At 39.4% G+C, this 24,632-nt stretch overlaps 1 protein-coding gene and 1 long non-coding RNA gene across 2 annotated transcripts in view; one reads left to right on the top strand and one right to left on the bottom strand.

Moving 5' to 3' along the window:
- The window catches only part of KCNN2 (potassium calcium-activated channel subfamily N member 2), a 71,690-nt gene extending 67,529 nt beyond the window's left edge, over nt 1-4,161 (bottom strand). The window contains exons 1-2 of the mRNA XM_071424338.1: nt 2,902-4,161; nt 2,625-2,720 (exon numbers count right to left, since the gene is read on the bottom strand). Of these exons, the coding sequence (XP_071280439.1) occupies nt 2,625-2,720; nt 2,902-4,146 (1,341 nt within the window). The 5' untranslated portion in view covers nt 4,147-4,161. The remainder of the gene's footprint in view (nt 1-2,624; nt 2,721-2,901) is intronic.
- An 81-nt stretch (nt 4,162-4,242) lies between these two features.
- Nucleotides 4,243-10,533, top strand: LOC139588746 (uncharacterized). The gene is made up of 2 exons (XR_011678796.1): nt 4,243-4,931; nt 10,173-10,533. It is a non-coding gene; the product is annotated as an uncharacterized lncRNA (long non-coding RNA).
- Nucleotides 10,534-24,632: the final 14,099 nt, after the last annotated feature.

Below are 24,632 nucleotides of genomic sequence, written 5' to 3'. Positions count from 1 at the left end.
AAGGTCAAAGACTACTGAAAAGAATGAAAAAGATTACTTCCACTTGCTAGCATTCTAGGTCAACAGTAGTTTTTCAGTCAGTATGCATCCTGCACTCAGTAATAATCACTAAACTGTCAGCTCTGTATTTCCCAACATTTTTCTTTGCCTCATGCTTCGTAAAAAAATCCACTTACGCAAAGGTTAGTTTGCTCCCGTATGAAAGACACCACCATTCAGCTGCAAGCTGAATACAGCCACCTTCTTCTCTTCTATGGAACAAATTTTCCTCTCTCAATGAATTCCTGCTTATTTACACTATAACAAATACTTAAGTATGTTTCAGACAATAATCAGAAAAGAATGTTTCAACGGGAACAGGACTGACTAATAGCCGGTGCAAAAATCCTCCAGGACACAACCAGCCAGCTGTGGGCCCTGTTCTACAGACCTTATTCATTCTTCTGCACAGAGCAGAACGCTTGCTTGAATTAATGACACATCTGCCTTCAGAAAACAGTCAGCTTTAAAGACTGTTTAAAACATTAAAAATCATTACATTATCAGGGTTACACAGTATCTTCTTTTGCCTAGAGAACATTATGTACTTAGCCAAGGAATTTTAAAGATACCCTTTCTCCCCAGGTGTCTAGTGCAACATAGATTTTACTACCATAGAATTGCCATAGCCTTCGTCCTGCACTCTCATCATCATATTTTTTAAAAGTCAAGTGTGTGCAGAAAAACACACTATGCTTAAATTCAAAAGAGAGCAGATATCTAACAGCTACAGAAGGTACTACATCCTTTCCTTCCAAACTCCTTAAAACAGAGAAGTTCTCTTCATTTTTGATGTGAATGACAGAACCTCTTGAAGCCGCAGCTCTCCCAGGCACTGTCATGACTACTCTCATTCTGAAACATGGGGTATTTCAGTTTTACAGGCAGGTATACTTGTCCTCTGTCCGGCAGCACTGAAAACTACATTAACCAAGATTAAGCCATATGATTGCACAACTCCTGCCATGAAGTTGCATACATGAGGAAGTTCTTTAAAATGATCAGTTAAAAAACCAACCAAAATGGAATGACAATTTAAAAAAAATATTTCTTTTCTGATCCATAAGGGATCTGATTACTAAGACAGTGAAAATTTTTAAATTCTTACCTGAAAAAAACCAACAAACTACTGAATCTTGGAGTAACTATTCAGTATAAGCTGAGGTACCTGCACAGACCTACAACTATTTCATTTTCATTCAACTATTTCATTCAACTATTTATCTTCCATAAAATTCTTCATTTAAAGTTTCTGAAAAATGCATAGAATATTTTAAACATTTAGAGAGGGCTTGTTTTAAGCTTTGCTGTTCATGCCTGAAGAAACATTTGTGGGAAGATACACCAGATAAGGCTCCCACACTGCAGGAGTGCTACTTATTTATTTTTATACTGATAAAGAAACCTGTTCATCAGTAGTCCTGTAGTTTATAAATTTGCTCTCTCTCCAGAACACTTTTTTATTCAATATAATATAATTAAACAGCTTTTAATATCTTTGACATTAATGCAGAAAAACTGGGTTCTGAGCCAGGAAGAGAAGTTTTGCATGTGCAAAGACTGTATAACACGATTCAATTTGGCAAAAAGTCTTCAGTGATACAATACTTTTCAAACACTACCCTTAGTAGACCATGTACCATTTCATGTTGAAACTACATGCTTTCATTTGCACAGAAGAAGAATTATACTATACAATGCTTAATTTTTTATTTTTTAATTTAACTGAATGGTACCAGTGGAAAAGTCTTCATTGCCCTTGAAACCTGACATTTCAGTCTTCAGCTCAAGGAGTCTCTGAAAAAGCAAACGCACTATATCTATGAGTAAGGTATTTTTCCCTTCAAAGCTTTGAATTCTGTCTGTTGTACCGTTTGGTTGAGCTGAAATGCTACATTTTAATTTCTTGGTCGAAAAAAATGCAACTGAAATTAGGACTAAGTCGCCTGGACAGAACCTGCAACAGTATCGTGAGATTTATTCTATAGTTTTGACCATTATGTTCCTCTTACCTTTAGCCCTATCCTTCCTAACACTTTTCTCTGGTCACATTCCTAGACACTACAGCATTAAATAAAACAAGTCAAATATCAATCATCCCCCTCCTTTTAAACACTCTCCTAGAGTATACTCCTATTTCAGACAGCTCACTGAGGATTACATACCTTGCACAGTGAAGACCATTAACCTTACTGTCAAGAGAAAACATACAACATGAAATTTGGTCACTGAAAAATAAAAGACTATTGCTGCACATCTGCTGCAGGAGATGAGAGGCACATCACCTAGAAAGCAGGTTATAACCTTAAGGCTAGGCAACCCTATAGCACAACTGCAGACAACAGTCCCTAGCAGGCAGAATTCCTTAGCAGGCAAAGCTTCCTGGCTGCTCTCTGCCCGTCGTCTGGTGCCCGTCTCCGGGGCTGAAGTCCATTCACCAACTTCGGCAGCCTTGCAGAGACCACGCTTGCTTTCTGAAGCGGCAGGACGTGCCCAGTACTTACCAGCACAGCTCCCCTGGACAAACCGTGTCGCACCCCCACCTAAGCCAGCCACGCTCCCTGACCCACAGAAGGAAACGTTACCTGGATTTCTCTTGCGTGGTACACGATGATGAGCCCGAGCAGGATAATCGTGGAGAGGCTAATAAGGCATTTCAGAGCGAGGGAATACAGAGACTCCTGCAAGAAAAAGACACCGCCGTTCCTCAGAGAACCCACGCGCGGGGCCGCTCCGCCCCACCGCCACCCCGGCCCGAGGAGGCGGCCGGCGGGACCGCGCCACCGGACAGCGGGGACACCACGGGACGGGGACGGGGCGGGGGCCGCGGGCGGTGGGACCGGCTGCCGCCTGAGCTGATACCTTGGTGTAGGCGCCCCAGGAGAGTTCGGTCTCGATGACCATGACGACGATGCCGAACATGCCGAAGATGAGCGCGTAGTCGCTCAGGCGCTTACGCTTCTCGAAGAGAGCCCGGCGGTGTCCGAGCTTGTAGCCGATGTTCTGGTTCTTCTTCTTGCTGGACTTGCCCCCGCCGTTGTTGGAGCTTCCCGTGCCGGGGCCGGGACCGGGGCCGGCGGAGCTGTACAGCGCCAGGTTGTTGGAGTTGTTGTGTTCGGGCTTGGAGACCACGATCTCCGGGGCGGCGGGGCTGCCGGCGGCGGGGGCAGAGCCGGCGGCAGCGGCGGCGGGGCTGGCGAGTGGCGCCTGGAGCGGCTGTGACTCGGAGTCCAGATCGTGCAGGTTCCTGCGGGACGAGCTCAGGTTGCTGAGCGGCCGCATGACGCCGCCGTTGTACCTGCAGCTGCTCATGGCTATTTCGGTGAAGGGGTTGCTCTCCCGGCGCTGCTGCTGCTGGTGATGGTGGTGGTGATGGTGATGGTGATGATGATGGTGAGTGCTGCTGCTGCTGACACTGCTGCTGGGGCTGGCTGCCTGCTGCTGCTGCAGGCTATGGCACTGGTGGTACTGGGAATATTGGTGAGGCTGTCTGGACGCGCCAGCATGGCTGGACGGGGTGAACTCGCTGACGTTCAGCTGGCTGCCTTGCCGGGAGGAGGCGGCGGAAGACAGCGGCGAGGAGTGCGTCCGAAAGGCGCCCGAAAGCGGCGAGGAGGCGCGGAGCAGCAGGGGCAGGTTATCCCCCGCGGCTGCCGCAGCAGCCCCGTAGTAGGCGCAGTTGTTGCACTGGAGGCACGGGCTCTGCTGCTGCTGCTGCTGCTGCTGCTGCTGCTGCTGCTGCTGCTGCTGCTGCTGCTGCTGCTGCTGCTGGAGGAGGCTCTGCTTGTCCTGGCCGTGCTGTTGGCAGTGCGGCGGCGCCGGCGGGCGCTGCTGCTGCTGCTGCTGCTGCTGCTGTTGCTGTTGCTGTTGCTGGTGCTGCTGCTGCTGCTGCTGCTGCTGCTCGGGGCCGAAGCCCGCCGGGAAGTGGCGCGGCGGGTCCATGCCGGGGCCGTTAAAGCCGCAGGAGGACCGGGCGGTGGTGCACCCTGCGCAATGCGTGACGGTCGGCAGGGGAGCGTCCTGCTGCCGCCACGACGGGCCCATCCCGGCTCCCGTAGAATCCAGCCGCCGCGTCCGATTGGTTGGGCGCACCAAAACAACGGGCATCACGTCACCTGGCGGGGGCGGAGCGGCCGCGCCGTCAGCGGGGGGCGCGGGGCCCCCGCCCGCGGGGATCCCGCCTCCCGCCCCCCGCAGGTGAGGGCTGCCCTCGCCCCCCGCCCGCCCCGCCCGCGCCGCGGAAACCCGGGGCTTCCCGGGGGCGGGGAGCGCGCTCCCTCTCGGGATCTCCCCCGCCTGTCGGCGAAGGGGCTCCGCCGCGGCTCTCCCCGGCGTCTCTCCCCGGCTCCCCACTCACATCTGCGCCGTCTCCGGAACATGGGCGCCGCGTCGCGCTCCGGAGCTGTCCAGCAGCGCCGCCGCCGCCGCCGCCCTGCAAAACACAGCGTCGGGCTCGCTCCGTGCCCGCCGCTCCGGGCCGCGGAGGGCTGAAAGGGGCCGCGGCCGCGGCGCAGGGCGGGGAGCCCTTCCCGGCACATCCCGGGCCTGTCACGAAGGACGGGTGGGGGGGACGCGCGGCTTCTGCCGGCTGCTCCTTCTTCCCTCAGCCGGAGGAGGGAGAGGCGCAGCCGGGGCGTGAGGCCAGCGGCAGTCGGGGGTGGTTCGAGGGCTGGAGACCTGCTCCGCCGGGTCGGCAGGAGCTGTACCGTGAAACGGGACCGGTGTCACTAAGTAGGTCCTCTCCGTCTCCGGCTCCCTGCCATGCACTGCCTGCACAGTCTTGAAGTTGGTTGTCCGCTGCCATTTTGCCTTTTCCCCTTTCTTTGCCTCCCATGCCCCCACTGAGTAATCTGCTCTGGCAGCTCCGTTAGGCAGAGACATGTCTGCATCAGGTAAAGTCTGCTTTCTGCATTTATTTAAGGAAAGATTATTTAAGGAAAGAATTATGAAAATGAGAAGTAGTTTACCTTGTTACAGATGTGTCATTCTTGTCAACTGTTAACTAGGCAAGACTATAAGAGAGAGGTTTTTTGTTGTTTTGGTTTGGTTTTTTTTTCCCAGTCGATATTTGATACCATGGAAGACTTCCTTACATCTTTAATTTCTTGGCAATGTTAAAGACAAAATCCACCAAGCCTTTCTAGGATAAAAGCCTGCATCCTTATAATTTCTGTGTCTCCTGTGACATTCAATTTCCTTTGAAATCCTTAGATGAGTTGTAGGTTAGAAAAATGAGTGAGGCAGTGTCATTAGCAACGTTTTTAAATATGCTCTGTTATAAAATTTAAAGTTAATTCCTAATCAAGATGTAGTTTTTAAAGCAAGCACGTGTATCACCCACACAATGAAACAACCCTCACTAATGTAGTAAATATCATGCGTTACAGTATAGATAAATTATTTACAGACAGACCAAAATTTAATTATGTTTACATAGCATGTTATTTTGAAAAAGAACTCACAAGTGGGAATATATATGATACAAAAAATCATAATGTCTTGTGATAAAAAAAAATTTGTCATACAACCAAGTTTTGAATAGAAATCTACACACACTTCATTACACAAATGATAAAATACTTTCCGTTTTTAAGTTACACGGAAGTATATCTGGATGCTCAATATTGCACTAATTTCCCTGAACACCAACAGCCAAGATAAAAGGTGCTTTTATTCTTAAGAATGAACAGGCTGTTTAGCGCAGCTTCAGATATTCCATGTTCTTTGAAAAAACATGGTGCTGTAATTCTGTCCTACTTGTCCCAATTTTGCCTGTTTTTTGAAACACATGAATCTCAGGAATCTTTGGAAATTAAAATCCCAGGGAACCTGGGCTTCTACTGTTCTGCTTCAGTCTTGCTGAACCATGCTTTCAAAATACATGTTTTGTGCGCTAGTTAAAAATTAGATAGGCAAGGTTCCATCTTTCCTTTTCTGTTCATGCTATGTCCTTAATTTTTCTTAAAGGCACTTTCTTTTAAGCTTTCATTTTACCAGGATATAAATGCTCATGACCTAGTTTACCTTGAAAAGCCTTTTAAGAAATTTGTAAATCTCCATATTTTATCTAGAAGTCACGAAAGCTCTATCCTGTAACTTCATCTACTCTGATCATGGAAGCTTATATTAGAATTGTGAAGAAGAAGAAAAAAAATCTTTCTAAGGTCTTGTTATACTAAAATATCTGATATCTTTATGCTGTGTGGGGAAATGATTGCATTTATTTTTCTAATTCAAATATAGAAGTCACAAGTCCCAAATGTTATACCTCTCCTTCTGCTATCCTGTTTATTTGTTGAAATGAAAGGACAGTGCTGCTACAAGCTTTTAGATATTTAGTCAACTGTCTTGGTTGTTTCATTGTGTGAATAAAAAAAATGAATATTCCCATGTCTAACACAAGAGGTCATACTCATCACACAGCTTGCTAGAAAACTGATAAGCCAGGTTTTCACTTTAGTCTCATTGAGCAGTCTGGGATATTTTATCACAATTTCAAGGTATAAACTAAGAATTGTGGAGAGTTTGCATTTTCAGAGCTAAATAAGCCTTCCCTCCTGTGGCATGATTAATGAGAAAGAACAGAAATTAGCTATTTGTTCTATCTTCCATTGCTAAATAATTTTGAAGTTCATTTTAAAGAATGAATGCGTTTGTTTTCTGAAAAAAAAATCTATTCTTCATGCGAACTTAATTGTTACATTCTTTCATATACCACACATTAATTAGTGTGGCAGCTCAGAACTGCTCAATCACGCTAACATGGCAACGGTGAACACCTACGACAGAAACATTATCTGTTTGGGATAAAACTTCAGGGTTTTTTCTACCTTTTCATTATATACTGGTGGAACTGCGCTTACTGATTGTCATAAGGCCTGTATCTGCTGTGCCAAAAAGGTTGATTTTACATGGGTATGTCTACATGCATGTGCATGCACACCTTAATATAAAGAGAGAAGCAGTTACTGCAGATCTCACTTGATAATTATGATTAATGGAGATATTCGGAAAACAGATTTTCTTTTCCTAACCTCTCTAATTGCAAGAACAAGATAAATACTGCCAAGCGGTATTGAGCTAAACTGTATTAACAACAGGACTGGAAACACAACAGACACAAGAAAAATTAGATTTTTGGGAGGATAAAAACCACTGAAATATTTGAAGTGACGTGGATCGGCTGGTCATTTGAAAAGCTCACATAGCAACATACAACGGAGATACAACACTTACAGACAGCAATAAAAGATATTAGAAAGCTATGTTGGCCGTTACCCTATTGCCCCTACTAATGCCAAGCTCCTGTAAAAATAACTGAGAATTCTGAACTCATAATAAGGTCAAAAATATAGAAATACAGTAAATAAAAGGAAGTGAAACAAAGAAAAAAAAAAGCCAAGGAAACTCCATTATCAAAGCATATTCTGCACAACACCCAGAGTTTTTAAGAAAGTAGCAAAGGAAAAAGCCCTGTCCAATGACAAAAAAAAAAAAAACCCAAACAAAAAAAACCAGGCATTGCAGAACTCAATATTAGACTGAAAGGTGTCATTCAGTAAAGGCAGAGTCACATTAATAAAAACAGAGATAACACCAGGGTAATATAGGGTAATATAAGATCAAGGGTATCTATACAGCAATAAAAATGCTCTTGAGACCATACCAAATGACTGCAGTATAGCTGCTGAGATGATGGGCATGAAAACTAACTGCATGAACCACGTGTGTAAATTACCTTTTCTATACCATCTGCCAGGGCTTTTACCCACCAGACCCTAACTTTCACCTCAGCAACGACTGGTGTCATGTAATTGTATACCCTAACTGGAATACCACCTCTCCTGTACCTATGCTTATTTCCTAGACCTTTTGATAATGTTCCACATTAAAGGGACAAGGAAAATACTATGAATCCATGCAGATAATAAAATTGCGTATTAGGAGGATGGGTGCTTTGCTGTTTCTACTTTTGATTTTATACAATTTGACTATTTCTGCACTTTTTCTTCTCCAGCAACACCACCAATGGAGCAAGTCTGCTCCAGTTTAAAACCTTTTGTAATCTGGGATGTGTAGGATGTGGCACATAAGGGCACTGGATTGACAACAGCTCTAAAACAGTAACGAAAGTTTTCGAGGCTGGGGATGTCTTCATTCATAGGGATGTAGCTTAAGAGATATCTAGAATTGCTTCATGTCCTTCCTCCAATTAAGGGGCATTAAGGGATGGGGGTTTATTTTTTTTGTTACTAAAAGCAATTTTTTTTTATTATACATATTGAAAATATTGACTGTGGTCCAAAAAATACCTGGTAAAAATAGTTCTTCACTTAATTCACTTTCCATCTTTTCTGGATATTTTTATAGTACTTGAAGGTCACACACACCTAATGACTTCTTTTCTTTCCTTTGTTTTTTTTTTCATTATCAAGGGATACTGCCACCTTTAAAGAATTTCATAGCTAGCTAAATGCATCAACATTAATACTTTTTTAGCCAGCTGATTCAGGTGCTCAGCAGGTGACTCTTAAATTATGTTTAATCAGACTGCCTTTTATTATTCTCACAAATTGTTGCAGTTTTGTAACGGAACTCAGATAACTCAGTACAATTACTGAAATGCTAATTTAATGCATTTAAATAGTTTTTCCTATTTCAGCCTGTGCAAGAGCACAGAGTGACTTTTAGCTTGTATTGGATTATCAGGTGTAAGAATTTACTTTTAACTGTGCAGAATGTTTTTTTGCAGCATTTTGACCTGTTAAATCCAGTGAGACAGCACTTACATCTAAATATAGGATTATACCTTGCAGAGGTGGAGGTTAGCCATGCTTTTTCTCTCTGTAAAATATGTCATCTGTGATTTGTGTAGCAATTGGTTCTAAATAATTAAATTTGCCCATGTTTTAAAAATAAGGTTGTTGGGGTTTTTTTCCCCCATAGGTACTTAATCATTAGTGCTCTGTTTAGCTTTAAGAACAGAATTGCTATAGATTTGTATTTTCTTTGTTCTATTTGGAAAGTTCCTTCAAGGTTACTTAATAACAGGTTCCCTTATTAGGCTGTAAAATATGAAAGATGGACATTGCTTCTATCAGGTGTGTATGAATGCTTTCAAATCTGTAATGGTAGGTTCTTCCAGCCAGTAACCCTCACAATTCAAAACATATAAAATGTAATCTTGCTTCTTTGTGTTTATTGGAAGATTTTTTATTTGTTTCTGCATTCCTGATACCCTGAAAGTCTGCAATTTCTGCAGCATATTCAAATCTCTTGTCACAGAAGTCTGTTTGTTTAGTGCTGTCATCATCACACCTAAAATTTTATGGATGTGCTCATAGTACACACAAATATCAATGTATACTGTGGTCCTGCTTACAGAAATTCTCTCTTTAACAAGTCTGGAAAGTTTATGCACTTGCAGAACAAATGGAAGCAGAGAAAAGATAAAAACAAATGTTCAATTTTATGTTACCTGCATAAAATTGACTTGTTAGACTTCCTACTCAATATACTGTCAATTGTATTTATGTGCTTGTTTTTCTAATTTATTAAATGGCTGGTTTGAGAAATGACTTTGGGAAGAACATCTCCTTCCTTCCTAGCTAGCTATGTCTGCAGTACTTTATTTTCTTCCCTCCTCTACCTTTCACATTACCCCTCCTTCTCACCCTTCCCTGCTGCCGAGGGAACAGTACACTTATGTTACTTGAAGGCACTTCTGAGGTGGTAGAAGACAGGGAAGCATTTATTAAAGTACAGAGTTACTCAAACACCCTCTGCTTCAAGCTGCCCTGGCCGGGTAAGCTGTACAGCTCAACAACTATTTGAAGTGATATTCCAGAACTTGATGGGAAATTTTATAAAATTTGCATTCCCTGAAGTATAATTCTTCTCACTTCTCTACTTTATCTCTTATTTCAATATTATTCAACCAAAAGTTTGCTGTGTTTTTGAGGAAAAGACTAGACAGTATTAGTTATCAAAACTAATTTTAAAGTGAAAGGGCTTAATACATTTGTGCTGTTTTCAGCTGGGGAAGAGTTAATTTTCTTCACAGTGGCTGTGTTTTGGATTTGTGCTGAACACAGGGTTGATAACACAGAGATTTTTTTGTTGTTGCTCAGCAGGGCTTACACAGAGCCAAGGCCTTTTCTGCTTCTTGTACTTCCACACTGGTGAGGAAGTTGGGAGTGCATGGGAGACTGGGAGAAGACACAGCTGGGACAGGTGACCCAAACTGACCAAAGGGATTTCCAGACCATGTGACATCATGCTCAGTACATAAAGCTGTGGGGAAGAAAGAGGAAGGGGGAAAGTTTGAAGTGATGGCATTTGTCTATCCAAGTAAGCACTGCGAATGATGGGGCCCTGCTCTCCTGGAGATGGCTGAACACCTGCCTCCCCATGGGAAGCAGTGAAATAATTTCTTATCTTGTTTCACTTGAGTGCATGGCTTTTGTTTTTACTAATAAACTGTCTTTATCTCAACTCATGAGTACTCTGGCTTTTACCCTTCCCATTCTCTTCCTAGTCTCTCTGGAGGGGGACTGAGCAAGGAGCTGCCTGGGGCTTGTTGGCTGGCTGGGGTTAAAACACAACAACTTTTACATAAAAATCCTCCCCTGTTCAGAAAATAGAATTTCTACAGAATTACAATTAATTCCTTCCAGATGGGTAAAAAATATCTTTGCAACCCAGTATATGAGATTAGTAGCTATTGTATTAGCAAAGTGATATTTAAAATACGTGTAACACGGTAGACTGCTTTAAGGAGTTTGGATAACCAGACAATTTCTCAACAGAAAAACTACTTTTTAAAAATTATTGTTGTTAAATTAAAAAATTATTATTCTTCACACATTCAAAATATATTCTACATTAGAGTAGTCTGATGCAAACATGCAAAATATATAGATAGTGTGGTTTCTTCACCCTGACTAGTATGTTAGATTATTTATCTTTTCAGAAGATCAAAACCAAGTTCAATGTGGAAAAATTCTTCCTATTTAAATTATGAAATCTCTGCTGTTACTGTTACAAAGTATGACCTGAATGTTCTTTCTCAGAAAATTTTACTAGTATCAAAAATTTATCAGTGTTGAAGCTGGTCTAAATAAAACTAGCTTTTTCTATCTCAAAGAAGCCTGTCTTGTGGAGTAGAAAGCCTTTCATAATAGGAATCCATTTTCCCATTTGTGATCATTAGATAAAAGGTCTTCCTGTACTGTCTCAGGAAACAGCAGTGCAAGTGACAGTGTTGAAAGCAACAAGTCATCAAAGTGTTACACACTACTTGACCATGAAAAGTCTTTTCAAGAACAGAATTCCAGTATTCAGCAAGTCCTGTTCTCTGAAGGGTGGAGTGGCAACATCTACATGCACCTCCATGTACCTTCTTCTAGGCCCTTGATCCCCACTCTGGAGTTCAGGGATGTGGATTACAGCACGCAGCAACCCCAGTGTGCAGAGCTTCAGCTAGTGAGAAGTGTGAACAGAGGACAGGGACACGATCACAAATCCAACACTTAACGAATGGTTCTATTCAGAACTCTCTCCATATGGGGTGGGAGCATAATATTTTCCTTTAAATACCATCAGCTATTGTGTTTGCCTCTTAAATCTAAGGCATATGTATCTGGGTATTCTTCGCTTAAACACAGTAGGGAAGAAAAAGTTATTTTCTTTTCTGCCAGCCTGGATGAATTCCATCTTAGAAAGCAGGTCCTAAAAATCAAGCTATATTGTAACTGAGGGAAGAAACAACCAGTCTCCTCCCTTTACAATTGTCAGCTTATGAAATTTGAGTTGATTCATCGGGTCACTGAGCAAGAAAGTACCCAAGTCACATGTCTAAAAAATCAGTCACTCTCATCAGAACAGGAACAGGATCCCACCTCCACCCCCACAGAGAGGTACAGAGAGGCCCTTTAACAGGCACCTTTCCAAAAGCAGTGTGCATATACTCACCAAACAGCAGCAACATCCAGTGCTGTCCCTTTTGGATGAGCCAAAGGAACCAGTTGGTCATTTCCAGACTTTCTCATGATCAGGCTTCTATGTCTGCTTCAGTGCAGTATCAGCATTTGAATGCTCAGGGAAGCACACAACACTTTGAGCCCCAGATCCTAAAGCTACTTTCAGAATTGCCCTGAAATTTTGAGGCTTGTATAGTATTTGCTAGAAATTTCTGACCATCTCTGGGAGTTTAATCTGACATTCAAGGATTGCTTATACTTTAAAACATGCCAATCTTTAGTCACCTGTAGTGACCTATAGTCACTGTTATTCTTACATGTTAAATTCAGCATGTAATCTCTCCTATCTATGTTAGGTATGTGGGAAAAGGAGGATTCACTACAAGCTAAATGCCATCAAATTCATTTGTCATCCAGCTAATATACATGTGTCAGTTTGGATGAGTTTTTTGCCCTGCTGCCCTTCTCATGCACATGCTACATAACTGACAGGACAGTTTTTCCAAGAGGTGGAGCTGCTATATTTCTGCTAGTTTAAAAGAATTAATTTTAAGTCTCTGTATGCACTCTTTACTTACTCTGAAGACCCACTTCAAAAAAATTGTTTTGGCAATTTTTTTTTCAATTTCAGCAGGATTTTTAGGAATTGTGCTTTATGAGCACATTTTGCATAACAGAAAAAGGAAAAAATACTTTCTCTTTGACTCAAATATCCACAAATTTTATTTAGAAAGTGAAATGTGGCATTAATGAAAAAAACCCATATTATAAAAACTTTGTCTATGCTTATTCACAAAAATAAATCAATAAAGCCCATCTCTGCTTTCTAAAATAATCAACTGTAAGCAGTGCTTCTATGTTCCCTTTTCATGTTCCCTTTTGTGCATGAGGGCCTTTGAGGTCTGGCAGCTAAGACTTGCAGGTGAACACTGTTGTTTCTGCTTCTGCACTCATGAACAGCTATCTATCCAATGCACAAAAATACCAAAAGGGTGGCACAAAAATGTCTCTGCTCAGACCACTTTGTGCTGCCCTGTGGGGCTGGATCTCCCAAACAAATGCAGAAGTTTGCAAGGTCCTTGCTGGCTTAGTCTAGCAGTAAGATTATGGAAGAAGGAAGAGAATAATGACATCTACGAAAATATGTGTTTATCTATTTTCTTTTATTTGCAACCACAAAACCTCTTTCAGTTTCCAGTTTCATTAGGGATTAAAAAGAATTCCTAAATCTATTTTGATGTAAACCTAAATTACCTAATTACTCTGTAATAAACTAATTACTAGTAATAAACTATTCAGTTTTACTCCTTCTACTCTAGCTCAACTGCTTTGAGTATAATGCTTTCATTTCTACAGGCAAGTATTTACACAGATCAAATGTATATGACAGATAATATTTGCTCATGTCTTTCTACAGAAGTATCTCTTTGCACAAGTAAACATGTATTTTGTAGACAAAGTCCAAAGGTTTACTTTTGAAATCTGTCCTAGAAGACAGTGGCAAATGTAATTGCAGATTCTAGATGAGGATGATAGATCTACAGCAAGCGAAATACAGGAGGCACTAAGAGGCATTAATAAAGAGACATACAATTATAGGTGTCATTTTCTAATGGAATGTAGTGATTTACATTTGCAGAAGGGCGGCTGCTTTTGGCAGGCACAAACTCTGCCAATACACATGTTTATTTCTACATGTGTACTTATGTAATAACAGGGCTGTGGGCAGGCTGGGAAGGTCAGCACTAAAGCATTGAAAGTGATTGCACAGTCACACACTGGAGGGAAGAGAGTAATTTCTGTTTATTATGATGCAAAGTGTGAACTTGCATGAAAATGCCCCCTAATATGCTCATAAACAATTTCCTTGTAAGCAGGTAAAAGCCTTTTAAGTAGAACAGTATTGCTTACTGGTCTCTAGTCTGTAGTATGAAACTGACTCATGGCAGCAGAGCTAGAAATGAAAACAAGACAGCAGTCACTGTGAAGGAATAGTGGAACTATAGAGATGAATTATGTGAGGTGGAAAGAATGGCAATGAGGGATAAAAAAAACTGTAATTCCTAAATAGATGTGACAGCAGATGTTTAAAAAAATATCTGAGACACAGTGTTTGAAAAGTGTGCTTAAAAGGAGAGGTGATGTTTTGGCCAGAAATACAATACGTGAACAAAAAAATTGTCTCAATTTGAGTGTCACCATGTCTGAATTTCTTAAATGCAAGAATGCCTGTAATTAAATGCCAGTTTTAAATTTTGGGAACACATTTTATCTCTGTAGAATACAAATACTGTTTTAGCCTAACTCCTGAGCAGGGAAAACTGGCTAATCAGTGTAAAGTACTTGCTCTTTTAAGAATACTCATACTAGTGAAAATTTCTTGTCATTTTTACGAGCTTGATCTAGGTCCTCAGCAGATGATAGAGATGGCTGACATGTCCTTCCTCTCAGCTGCAGAAAGCAGATAAGACCTGTGAGCACCAGGGCTGCCCCTCTTTGTAATCTGTGAGGAGAAGGCAGTGTCTAGACCCCAAGTTTAGGAGAGTATCCTATCTTTGATGGAAGTTGATCAGACATTTGGTATATAGATGGTGCTCAGGACTTGGCAGTAAATAAGGAGACAATCCATTTGCCTTGCTAGGGCATGTGTTCAGCATGACTTTAAATGCTGTGGGTGACAGAAGCCTGGTGATTGATGTGGCTGGATCAGTGGATGTGGAGCAAGGAAGCAGCTCTGCTTCTGGCAGGAAGAGCATCTCCAGAATGCAGCAGGCTGACAGGGTCTGCAGACCTGTCTGGTCTCAGATGTGCCCTGTAACAGTTCTGGCAGTGATTGCTATGAGATAATAGGTTGGATCCCTCTTCCAAGGTCTCTTATTTGAAACACTAATTATAAATCTAAATGGATGCCCTATACACATTCTAATCTTTCTGACATTAGAGATCAGACTCCCCAAGATAATAATTTGTAAAGGTTCAGGAAAAATTTTAGAAAAAAAACCCAATTCCATTATAAATTTTGAATAATTCTGTTTCTAATATTTCATTCACTTGCTGCTAACTTTTCTGATAAGAGAAAGGAGACACAGGTCTTGTTCCTTTTGTTCTTATTATATTTTATTTTTAGGCTCTTTTATTTTAAAAAAACCTATTTTAATAACATTGTGATATTAACACAGAAGGCCATTTAAAAAAGTTAAGAAGTGAGAAGTCCATGTAGTTTTTTCTTTCAAAAGTGTTTTCTATACCTGGCCTATGTATATTATCCATTTCTTAGTCACACTTAGGACTGAAACACCTCCTTGAGAAGGAATGGCCAGGGCAGCATTTCAGAGCAGAATGCTTACTGATGTGTCTTCAAAGTTATTAAGCTATTCTTGTTACTCTTCACCCTATTATTTTTAAATGCATCTTTATCTGTGACAGCATACTGAAGCTGTTCACTGAGTTACCCACAGCGATGTCTAATATTCCTACCTCTGTAAAAGAACATTAAAAATTCTTCATTTATTGCTACATTAAAGCAGTCGTTTCCTAAGGTTCCTAGTTTTATGTCATTTGTTGAAACCAAGCTTATCTCCAAAGTCCAAGCAAAAAACACAGGATTAGTAATGATGAGCTCATTCTCAACATCCTCTATCCTGTTAAGGCATGAGCAAGGATTAACCCAGTTTACTTTTCAGGAGGCTTGCGAATGTTCATGTTTTTTAAAAATACTTGTGACAGAGCACTGTAGTCAAGGGGACAGATTTGGTTCTATTATACCTGTGAAGGATATGACTCAGGTACTCTGCAAATTATGTCAAACTCTTGGAGGTGGTGTGACAGATCTTTTGGAACTTCTTGACTGATATATTTTGCCAAACTGACAATTATATCAGGTGCTTAGGAATTCTAAAATGAAGCCAATTACTATTGTGCTACCAGATTTGGTATTCTTTCCTATTTCTAGTACAAGACTTTATTTTTCAGTACAAGGCAGAAAAGAGTATTCCAGCCTGAGTTCAGGTGTTCCCCTGAGTGTAAAGACTTTTTTCTAAAATTATATCAATAAGATACATTAAAAGTAAACTATTGGAATTAGGCTAATTCGGGAAGAAAAAAAAATATATGAAAACAGGCATTTAATAATTAAATCAGATGCCCTGGAAAATTGGAGAGTACTTTCTCAGTAACAATATCACAGTGGACAAAAATATGCCATGTAGATGAGAAGAACTTTCTAGGAGAAATAGGAAGAACTCTGCACAATATTACTGAGTTTGTCCAGCTGCTGTAGTACTCTTGTATTTCTGTGTAAAGAGATTGCATAAATGTATTTATTGTGTGAACATGTTCATGAATGAAACAGGCAAGGAGATTCAAAGCATAAGATTATGTCTACTTCTTACAGGAAGCAAATCCTTCTTTTGGCTTGCATAGTTGCCTGACACAATATAGCTTTCTTGTAATGTTCAGGAACAGAATTACCTGATAACAATTTTGTGTAATTCTAGAAATTTCTTATGCTAAAGTGATCCCTTTAAATCTATTTTACTAAAGAGAGTCCTGTTCATTTTGACAAACTAAAGAATATGAAGGAATGAGATCACAAGATGAAAAACAATAGGCATTTAAATCTAAATGAGCAGTTAATAAATAAACATGAATTATCTATTTGTATTTTTTCCCCCAGCTCCTGCATGTAGGAATGATATTTATTGCAGTACCATTTCCAGGTAGTCATGGAGTTAAAGATTCATATTTTACAGTAATATAAATAAAACTTTCTTATTTGGCTAGGAGAATATTAGCAGTTTTATAACGTGATTAAAAATCCTTTTACGTTGTCTTAGTTTTCTCTGAATCCCTGCATGCCTGGAATACCGTGAGAGTGAAGTGTTTAAGGGGTGATTTTAGCCATTACATTGCCTTTTTCCTCTTAGTTTTTTTCAGTAAGCCAGTGGAGAACTAATGTATGACCAAACTGGGATAAAGAGGTAATAATAATCCAGATACTTGAGAAATTATAAAAGATCAGTGAAGCAGACAAGACCACTGGCAAAAGAAGGAACTGTTAGAAGAGAATCCAAATTAGAGTTAGTGTGCAATCTTATCTTTGTATTTTCTCAATTTTAGAATTTAATTTGAAAAGGTGCTCATTTAAGGTAGGCAATTATTACATATCCTAGAACACCTCTCTCATTTCAGTCTTTGCCTGTTTTGAATAACTGCTCAGTAGCTTGCATACTGTAAGTTTCTGCTTCCAGAAAATTTCCTAGTAGATGGGTTTCTTAATCATGGTTCATACTGTCTCTCACCTGAGTATATCTTGATAATAATTTCATTAAATTATGAAATCTATTATTCTAGGACATAAGTGATACTTAAAATTGTTAACCAGTGAAACTCCTCATTTATGAATACAGACCTTGCTCCACAGAGCATCACTTGACCTCTGTGACCTGAATTAAAGGTTCAAAAGCTATGCATCACATCAGCAGTGGTTGTTAATGCTGTATTTCTCAGCACTATAACTGTTCTTGAGTATCTAGCTACTAATATAATAGGAACCCTTTGCTTGCTGATTACAACTTGAAACTTTACCTACCTAATATACTTCAAGAGTTAATCACCTAACTGCAAAATAGGAATGCAGCACCTGAGCCTAAGCTAGCCAGCAGGCAACTGCTTTGTGAAGGGTGGTGGCACTTCAGGGAAATGAGATGAGATCTATCCATGCCAGGATAGATCCCACATCCAAACTGTTTCCTGGGGCACAGAATTCATCACTGCTCCTTTCAAAAATGGAGAGAAGATGAAGAAAGGACAAGCAGGATGCAGGAGTGCCCATGCAATGTTTCACCTGCTCAGCACATGCCCAAGTTGCAGAACAAATAGCGTCAATATCTCCTTCTGCTTGATGAGTTTTATTGTGTGTCTCCTAGCTCTATGCTTTAGCCACTAACCTAAGGAGTTTTCTGAAATAAAACACTTAATAGAATGAACTTTAAACACTCATTAGTACAGGGATTGGAATCCAGGTTTCCAAGTCCCAAATTACTTCCTCTGCCATTAGTCTGACAAGCATTGCAGTGGCTATTTAATTATTCTGTTCTACAGTAAGAGTAATTGAAAAAACCTTACCTTATATTCTGGCAATTAGCGATCCTGCTCAGTGGGATTTAAAATTTTATCACACAGAAGGGATCTACAGCATTGTCTCTCACATGCTAGGGGACACTTCTATCTCATAAGATTATTAAATAAGTGAGTTTGTAGAGTGAGTTTGTGGAAACAGGTAGCAACACCTCTGTTTGGAAGAGAGCAGTAAGGGAAGAAGAGAAATTATATAACAAGTTGCACAAATGTCCAATGGAGTTGGCCATGATGGTGAGACCGAGGTAGAAAAAATACTTAAAATCACTTTTAGGCAGATGCAGACATGAGCTGGGTATTTAGCTGATCATTACATGTGAGATTTTAATCCTGGGCATTGCCAAAAACAAATGACATGAGAATTTAGCTACTAGAAGGGAAAACCTCTATATAGTCAAGTAGTAGATATGATAAAGACCTCAAAGCCTTGAGTCCTGATGTTACGTATTTCACCTAGTACTCCACAAAGAAGAAAAAGATGGATAGTTTGAATACCTATCCTATATTGTTTTTGCAGTAAGAGGATATAGTAAAAAGAAATAAAGGGGAAAAATATCAGTGAGTGTTTATAAATGGATTTGAAGATGAAGTAGCTGAATTGCTAACTGCAGAACATATAACCTCTTGCTAAAGACTATGTCAACACCAGACAGCTGGAAAATGGCTAATACAGTGCAAAGGTTCCTGGGATGATGAGTGACACTATACACCAGTAAATCTGATGTTAGAACTGCAAAAATTAGCAAGAACTATATTAAAAGATAATAGTATGAGTATGATAATATGAGTTTGGGAAAGATTGAAATCCTTTTTTCTTCCCCACAGCAGATGTCCTACCTAAAAATTCAGTGGATTTCCTTGATGAAGTCATCACAATGGTGTTAACAAGGGACAATCATTTAATACATTTGGATTTTCAAAATCTGTAAAGGACTCTGAAGCAAAGTTGTCTTTTCAGTAATGTCTTGGGATGATTGCCAATTTTTACCCAATCATACAATTTTTCTTTAATGTTAAAGTAGACTTCCATCTGGCAAGAGCACAAGACTAAAACTTACTTAATAATTTAGTGAAGCAGAATACCAAGTAATTTCTTCAAAGAATTTCAAACCCATTGATTTCAACAGTTGCGGGTTTTTTTCTCTGTATAAACACTTTCAGATTTTATCTGTAAGTACTAAGAGGATGCATAGCGCTCCAAAAAATTTTACAGCTGTTCCTTCAAGGCCCTACTGTAAATAAATAAAACAAAATGGCAGCTGAATATGAAAAAAATTGCAGTAAAATACCGCAAAAAAGCTTTTTTTGCTTGAATTTCAAGGAAGACTTTTCACATGACTGAATTAGCTGGATAATGGAACAATTCTATTATAAAGTGAAATGTATATAGCTTTTTATCAAAAATTATATTTTCATCAAGGGTAAGACCCATAAAAGTTTCTCCTCCTCTTTATATAGCTTTATTCAAGCTTTATTGTGGCTTGAGTTTTATACCTAACTATATACAATTGCAGACTGATTTAATTAAGAAAAAACCCAAGGCAATGGAGATCAGAGGGACTAGGGTCCTTGAATCACCTTTTTACTGACAGCTGGTCAATAAGTTTTATGCAACATTTTTCTTCACATTTCCAGAAGGAATATAATGCCTAACAATTTTTTGTCATGAGGAGGAAAAAAAATTCAAATTTTAGAATTTAATTACTATTCCGTTGCACTCTATCACTCATCTTCATTGAACAGAATTTAGGAAGCAATTTTAGCTGACAATATTGATTTCAGTTATATGAAAGGGAAAGATACAAAAGGATTATTGAAAGACAAAGAACAGCATTGAGAAATGTTGATCTTACATAAAGAGACGCTCCTCTGTAGAGAAGATATTAAGTTAATGGAAGAATTCAAATCTTCTTTGTATATTAATTTCTCCTTTGAATTATCTGTCTTCTATCTAACAGAAGTAGCATTAGCAATCTACATAAAATAATGTTACTTTTCTCATAGCCTTCAAAATGTAATAGAACTAAAGAAGAACTGTAGAAACTGAACTTCAGCATTTGCAGATGGTCTATATATAGCCAATCTATAAATATACAGGACATTGTTTTTTACTTGCTTTTTTTTTTGTACTTCCTCACATGGTTAAGCCAAAGAGAAAAAAAGTCTATTTTAGACTTAGTTACAGATTTTGCAGCATACAGTATTGTGAAAAAGTTGTCTTTCTGCTTCAAAATTGCTTCACACAGTATTTGTACTTTGCAGATGAGTTACAAAGGACTTTATTTTAACTTAGGGGAAAGTAGTTGAAAAATATTGAGGCACCAAAGAGCTGAATAATTCTTCTAGCTCTCTTCTGCATAAATTAAACTGGGATCTGGACAACACAGTATTGGGGATGCGGGGGCGGGGGGGTTATCCCATTTTATCTATATGGATACCTTATATTCATTTGCTTAATTCTTCAGTGTGCTTCCTCATAAGTGCTTTGCTAAAGAACCCAATTTTTCTATATCTTCTGAAATAATTAATTTATTTCTTTCAGATGTGAGTATAAAAGCTGGCTCTATTAATTCTTGACATATATACTTGACACTTTAAGCAGTGTCTTGGTCTTCAGAAGTTGCTGAAAATCCAGTCTCAAGTATCACACCTTGAAAATATTTGAAATCACCAAAAGCAGTGTTTCCAAAATCATTGCAGGCCTGTGACAGTCTTGGACTTTTACCTGTTCTATGCAACTGCTGCTGATGCAAGGAGAAATAACCTGTATAAATACCTGTATAGAATTCCTATCAGAACTGTGTTTGAGCCTTCTTTTTAGTTCTCTGTTTTCTGAAGTATAAAAGACAAATTCCTCACATGAAAATCAAATATTCAGTATGATCAAATGCCTCTAAGAGTAAGTAAAAGGGTATTAATTTCAACAGATGATGAAACAAACCTCTGTGTAGAGTGGTATCAGGTGCCACATCTATCTGCCACATCAGAGTGTACCACTCTGTCACATTTAGCATGCAACATCAATAAAGCCACTCTAGTGTCACAGTTCTGAGCACCGCAAAAACTTTGCTTTGAGGTAGGGGAATTAATCTTAAGCACTTAGGCTTCCTGCACAGATACTGTTTCCCAAAGAGGAACTACAAGAGCTAGCTAATAGGCAAACACAAGTGTAAAAAAGATAAAAATTAAAAATTAATAAAAAAATAAAAGATAAAAATAAAAAAAAAAGATACCACAAATATGTCCTGTTCCCCAGGTCTCTAAGCAGAGGCAAATAGCTCTCTCCACCTAAGAACCCAAAACCCCTCCTGAACATGTCAGTATAGAAGACAGCCAGAAACAGAAACAGCATCTTCCCTCCTGCATCATAGTCTTGGAGTTAGAAATTCATCTCCTACCTTTTGGAAACCCTCCCAGAATAATATTTTACTGTCTGCATGTCTCTCCTGCCAAAGGATTAAATAAAGTCTTTGAGAAAGAAAAAGGTAAGGAGCATGACTATACAGCCTATTCAGTATTCAGTGGGACAGGGATTCCTGCTGTCCAAGACTCTGATATTTGTCCAGTCCAGAGCATCACCTCCATTACCTCTTCCCAAGCCATGCTTGGAAGACAGCAATGCCTATGGTTATTACATTTCATGAAAACTGCAGTCCTCTAGATTTTGTACAATGTGTGCTGTACAAAACCCTACCAGATCACTGCCTCAAAGAGGCTGATGTGTTAACATCTAATTTCTGTGTCAAAGGGAGATTATATGTTAACTGTACAATAAAGGTACGACAGTGTTTTCTGGTACAGGAAATTAGTTTTAGAGGAAGAAGCTAAAGTAATCATGGATTAGGTCGTGTAGATCAGAATTGAATAGACCCCCCCCCCCCCCCCCCCCCCGAAGGCCTCCCAGATGAAAGTGAATGTTTACAAATATTTATCATACTTTCATTATTGCTTTCAGGTGGACAAGAAGAGGGAATATAAAAAATTCCCTCATCTTGTGTGCCTATGTATCCTGTGTATCAACACAGCAGCAAAGCACAGCTGCAATCTTGAGCTCCCTTGTGTTACCATTCTTTGGCATGCCCACGTTGTTCTAGTGATTCAGAGTCTGCCTACATTTCCCTTGTGATTGGTCCCTAATAAGAAAGAAAACACAAAATATCCATAGTTCATTTGAGGTCTCTTACTTGTAATTCATTAACAAAAGCTTTGCGGTTTTGTAAAACGTGTTTATTGGACTCAAGCGAGATGGCTAGCAGCAAAAATGATTCTGTCTTTGTTTATGTAATATTCTCTGGGTTGAATTTTAATTATTTATATGTATTTGAGAATAGTCAGCCTTTTTTTTTCTCACTAGAGTTTTGTATCTGTTAATGTGATAGATATAAATTGAATAAGTGAAATTGTTGAGAGCACATTACTTTGACCTAGGGAAAACAAATTTTTTATCCAGTCAGTTCAGGAATATCCCATGGTCTTGTTTCTTGTACTTATGGTATAAAGTGAGTGGCAGAAAAAACCAAACCCAATGCTGTCTTACCCCATTAATGCTAAAATGCCCAGAGTGTCTCTTCTCTCCAAGGCTTCTGTCTCAGTCAAGCATTGTTTTCCAGTCATGATAATTAGGCCACAATTTGTAAAGAAAACAAAATTCACTGGACCCAAAATAAATTGAGAATCTGGGGAGGAAAGGGGCGGGGGGGTGGGGGGGGTGGGGTGGGTGGTGTTGTTGGTATTGTTTTTTTCTTTCTTTTAATAGACAATTGCAAAAAATACATTTGAAATTTTCAGTAAATAAATAATACCAGCTTGAATATATATATTAGCAATTATTGAAATTGACTATATATATATATATATATATATATATATATATATATATACACACATTATATTATTAGTTCTAGAAATTACTTTTTCATTTTGGTAAAATAATTGAACCCTATTATCACAACCAAATTGATAAACTATGTTTTCTGTTTTCTTTTCTATAAAGCTGTGGTGTCTTCTGATGTTTAGCCACAAATATGCCACTGCTACAGGCAGATATGAATAACTATAAATATGTAAAGGCCAAAGGAAATGTTTACTTAATGAAACTTTATGAACAGAGAAAAGTACTTAAAAAGTTACAGCATCATTCATCTTAACAATTTGTTTGTGTGATGCTTTGGAAGAAACAAATTTCAGTACCTGTTAATAGAGCTGCATAACAAAGGCTAGAAATGTAGACATTTTCAATGCACAGAAATGGTTGCTACAACAGAGGCTTGCACAACACTGAAGTGATTCAGCTAGAGAAATTTGGTAGACTCTGGGACAGACACTGATGAGGTGAATTTATGCATCTTTATTCAGTGATATTTCAGCACTTCTCTGTGACATGTCTCTCAGAGAAGCCCTTGTCTCATCACACAGCCAGAGCAAAGGTTGGTGTGTGGTGGGTGTGCCCTAACCAGTAACCCTCACCTGGTATTTCACATAGAACTTTCTTCTCAGCCATGTTGCAGCTCAATTCATGGAAATAGAAGCGTTTTTACATCATCTGCAAGGATGTTGTAATTTCTGTTTTTCCTTTAGCTGCATTAGTGCAGCCAGACATTTTTCTGCCTGTGAGCCAGTCCCACCTCACCTTCCTGTAACATTTTTGTTTACAGTCTGTAAACTGCAAAAGCAGTGTAGCTACATTGTTGTTGTCTCAAGACCTGGGCAGCCTGTCCCGAGTGCAACATTCAGTCTTCCCACAGGAGAAAACAGAGCTTTGCTATGCCAGTATGTGAACAGTCCACTCCCTCTTCTTTGTCTACAGTAAAATCACAAGAACAACAAACTGGTTTGAGGTCAGGAAGACACTTTTCAGCCTGAAAAGATCCTGGGCTTTTTTTTTCATTGCCATGAGTGCATATTTTGCTATGTTAGCAAGGATGCTGTTTCAAATCCTGCCTGTCATGCCTATGTGATTAATCACATTATGAGCTAAACTTTGAGGTGGGCTGAACACTTGAAAGTATGATTCATTACATCTTGTTAAAATCAGTGTGTTTAGTATTCATTGATGTAAATGATAGAATTCAGCACCTTTCATGAATAAAGCTGAATTTGACACGAGATATTTGCTCCTAAAAATAAAGTCAAATGTAAACAGATTAAACTAAGTATCATCCAAGCTGTAGAGCCCAAGATAGATAAATATTTAAAGATTGCAATTGTGTTCAACCATTTCCCTGAGCCATTACAGTTTGATAAAAATGAAACATTTTTGCCCCTCAGTTAGTTCTTCTAAACTGAAAATAAACTAAAACAGTTTGAAATTTAATTTGATAGCATAGTGTAAAGAATAAATATTTGTATAAACAAATATAAACAGAGCTCAACAACCATCATCCCAACATAATCAGACTGTTTCTGCTCAGAAGCAAAGTGTCAGAACTTCCTTATATAGGAAGCTCTCTTCTGCAAATAGATGTACTCATACAA

Source organism: Agelaius tricolor, unplaced genomic scaffold (assembly GCF_023055355.1).
Source record: "Agelaius tricolor isolate 1412-34295 unplaced genomic scaffold, bAgeTri1.0.p SCAF_4, whole genome shotgun sequence".
In the NCBI taxonomy this organism is placed as follows: domain Eukaryota; kingdom Metazoa; phylum Chordata; class Aves; order Passeriformes; family Icteridae; genus Agelaius; species Agelaius tricolor.
The sequence above is the reverse complement of the archived record's forward strand: the minus strand, read 5'-3'. Positions and strand labels throughout refer to the sequence as shown.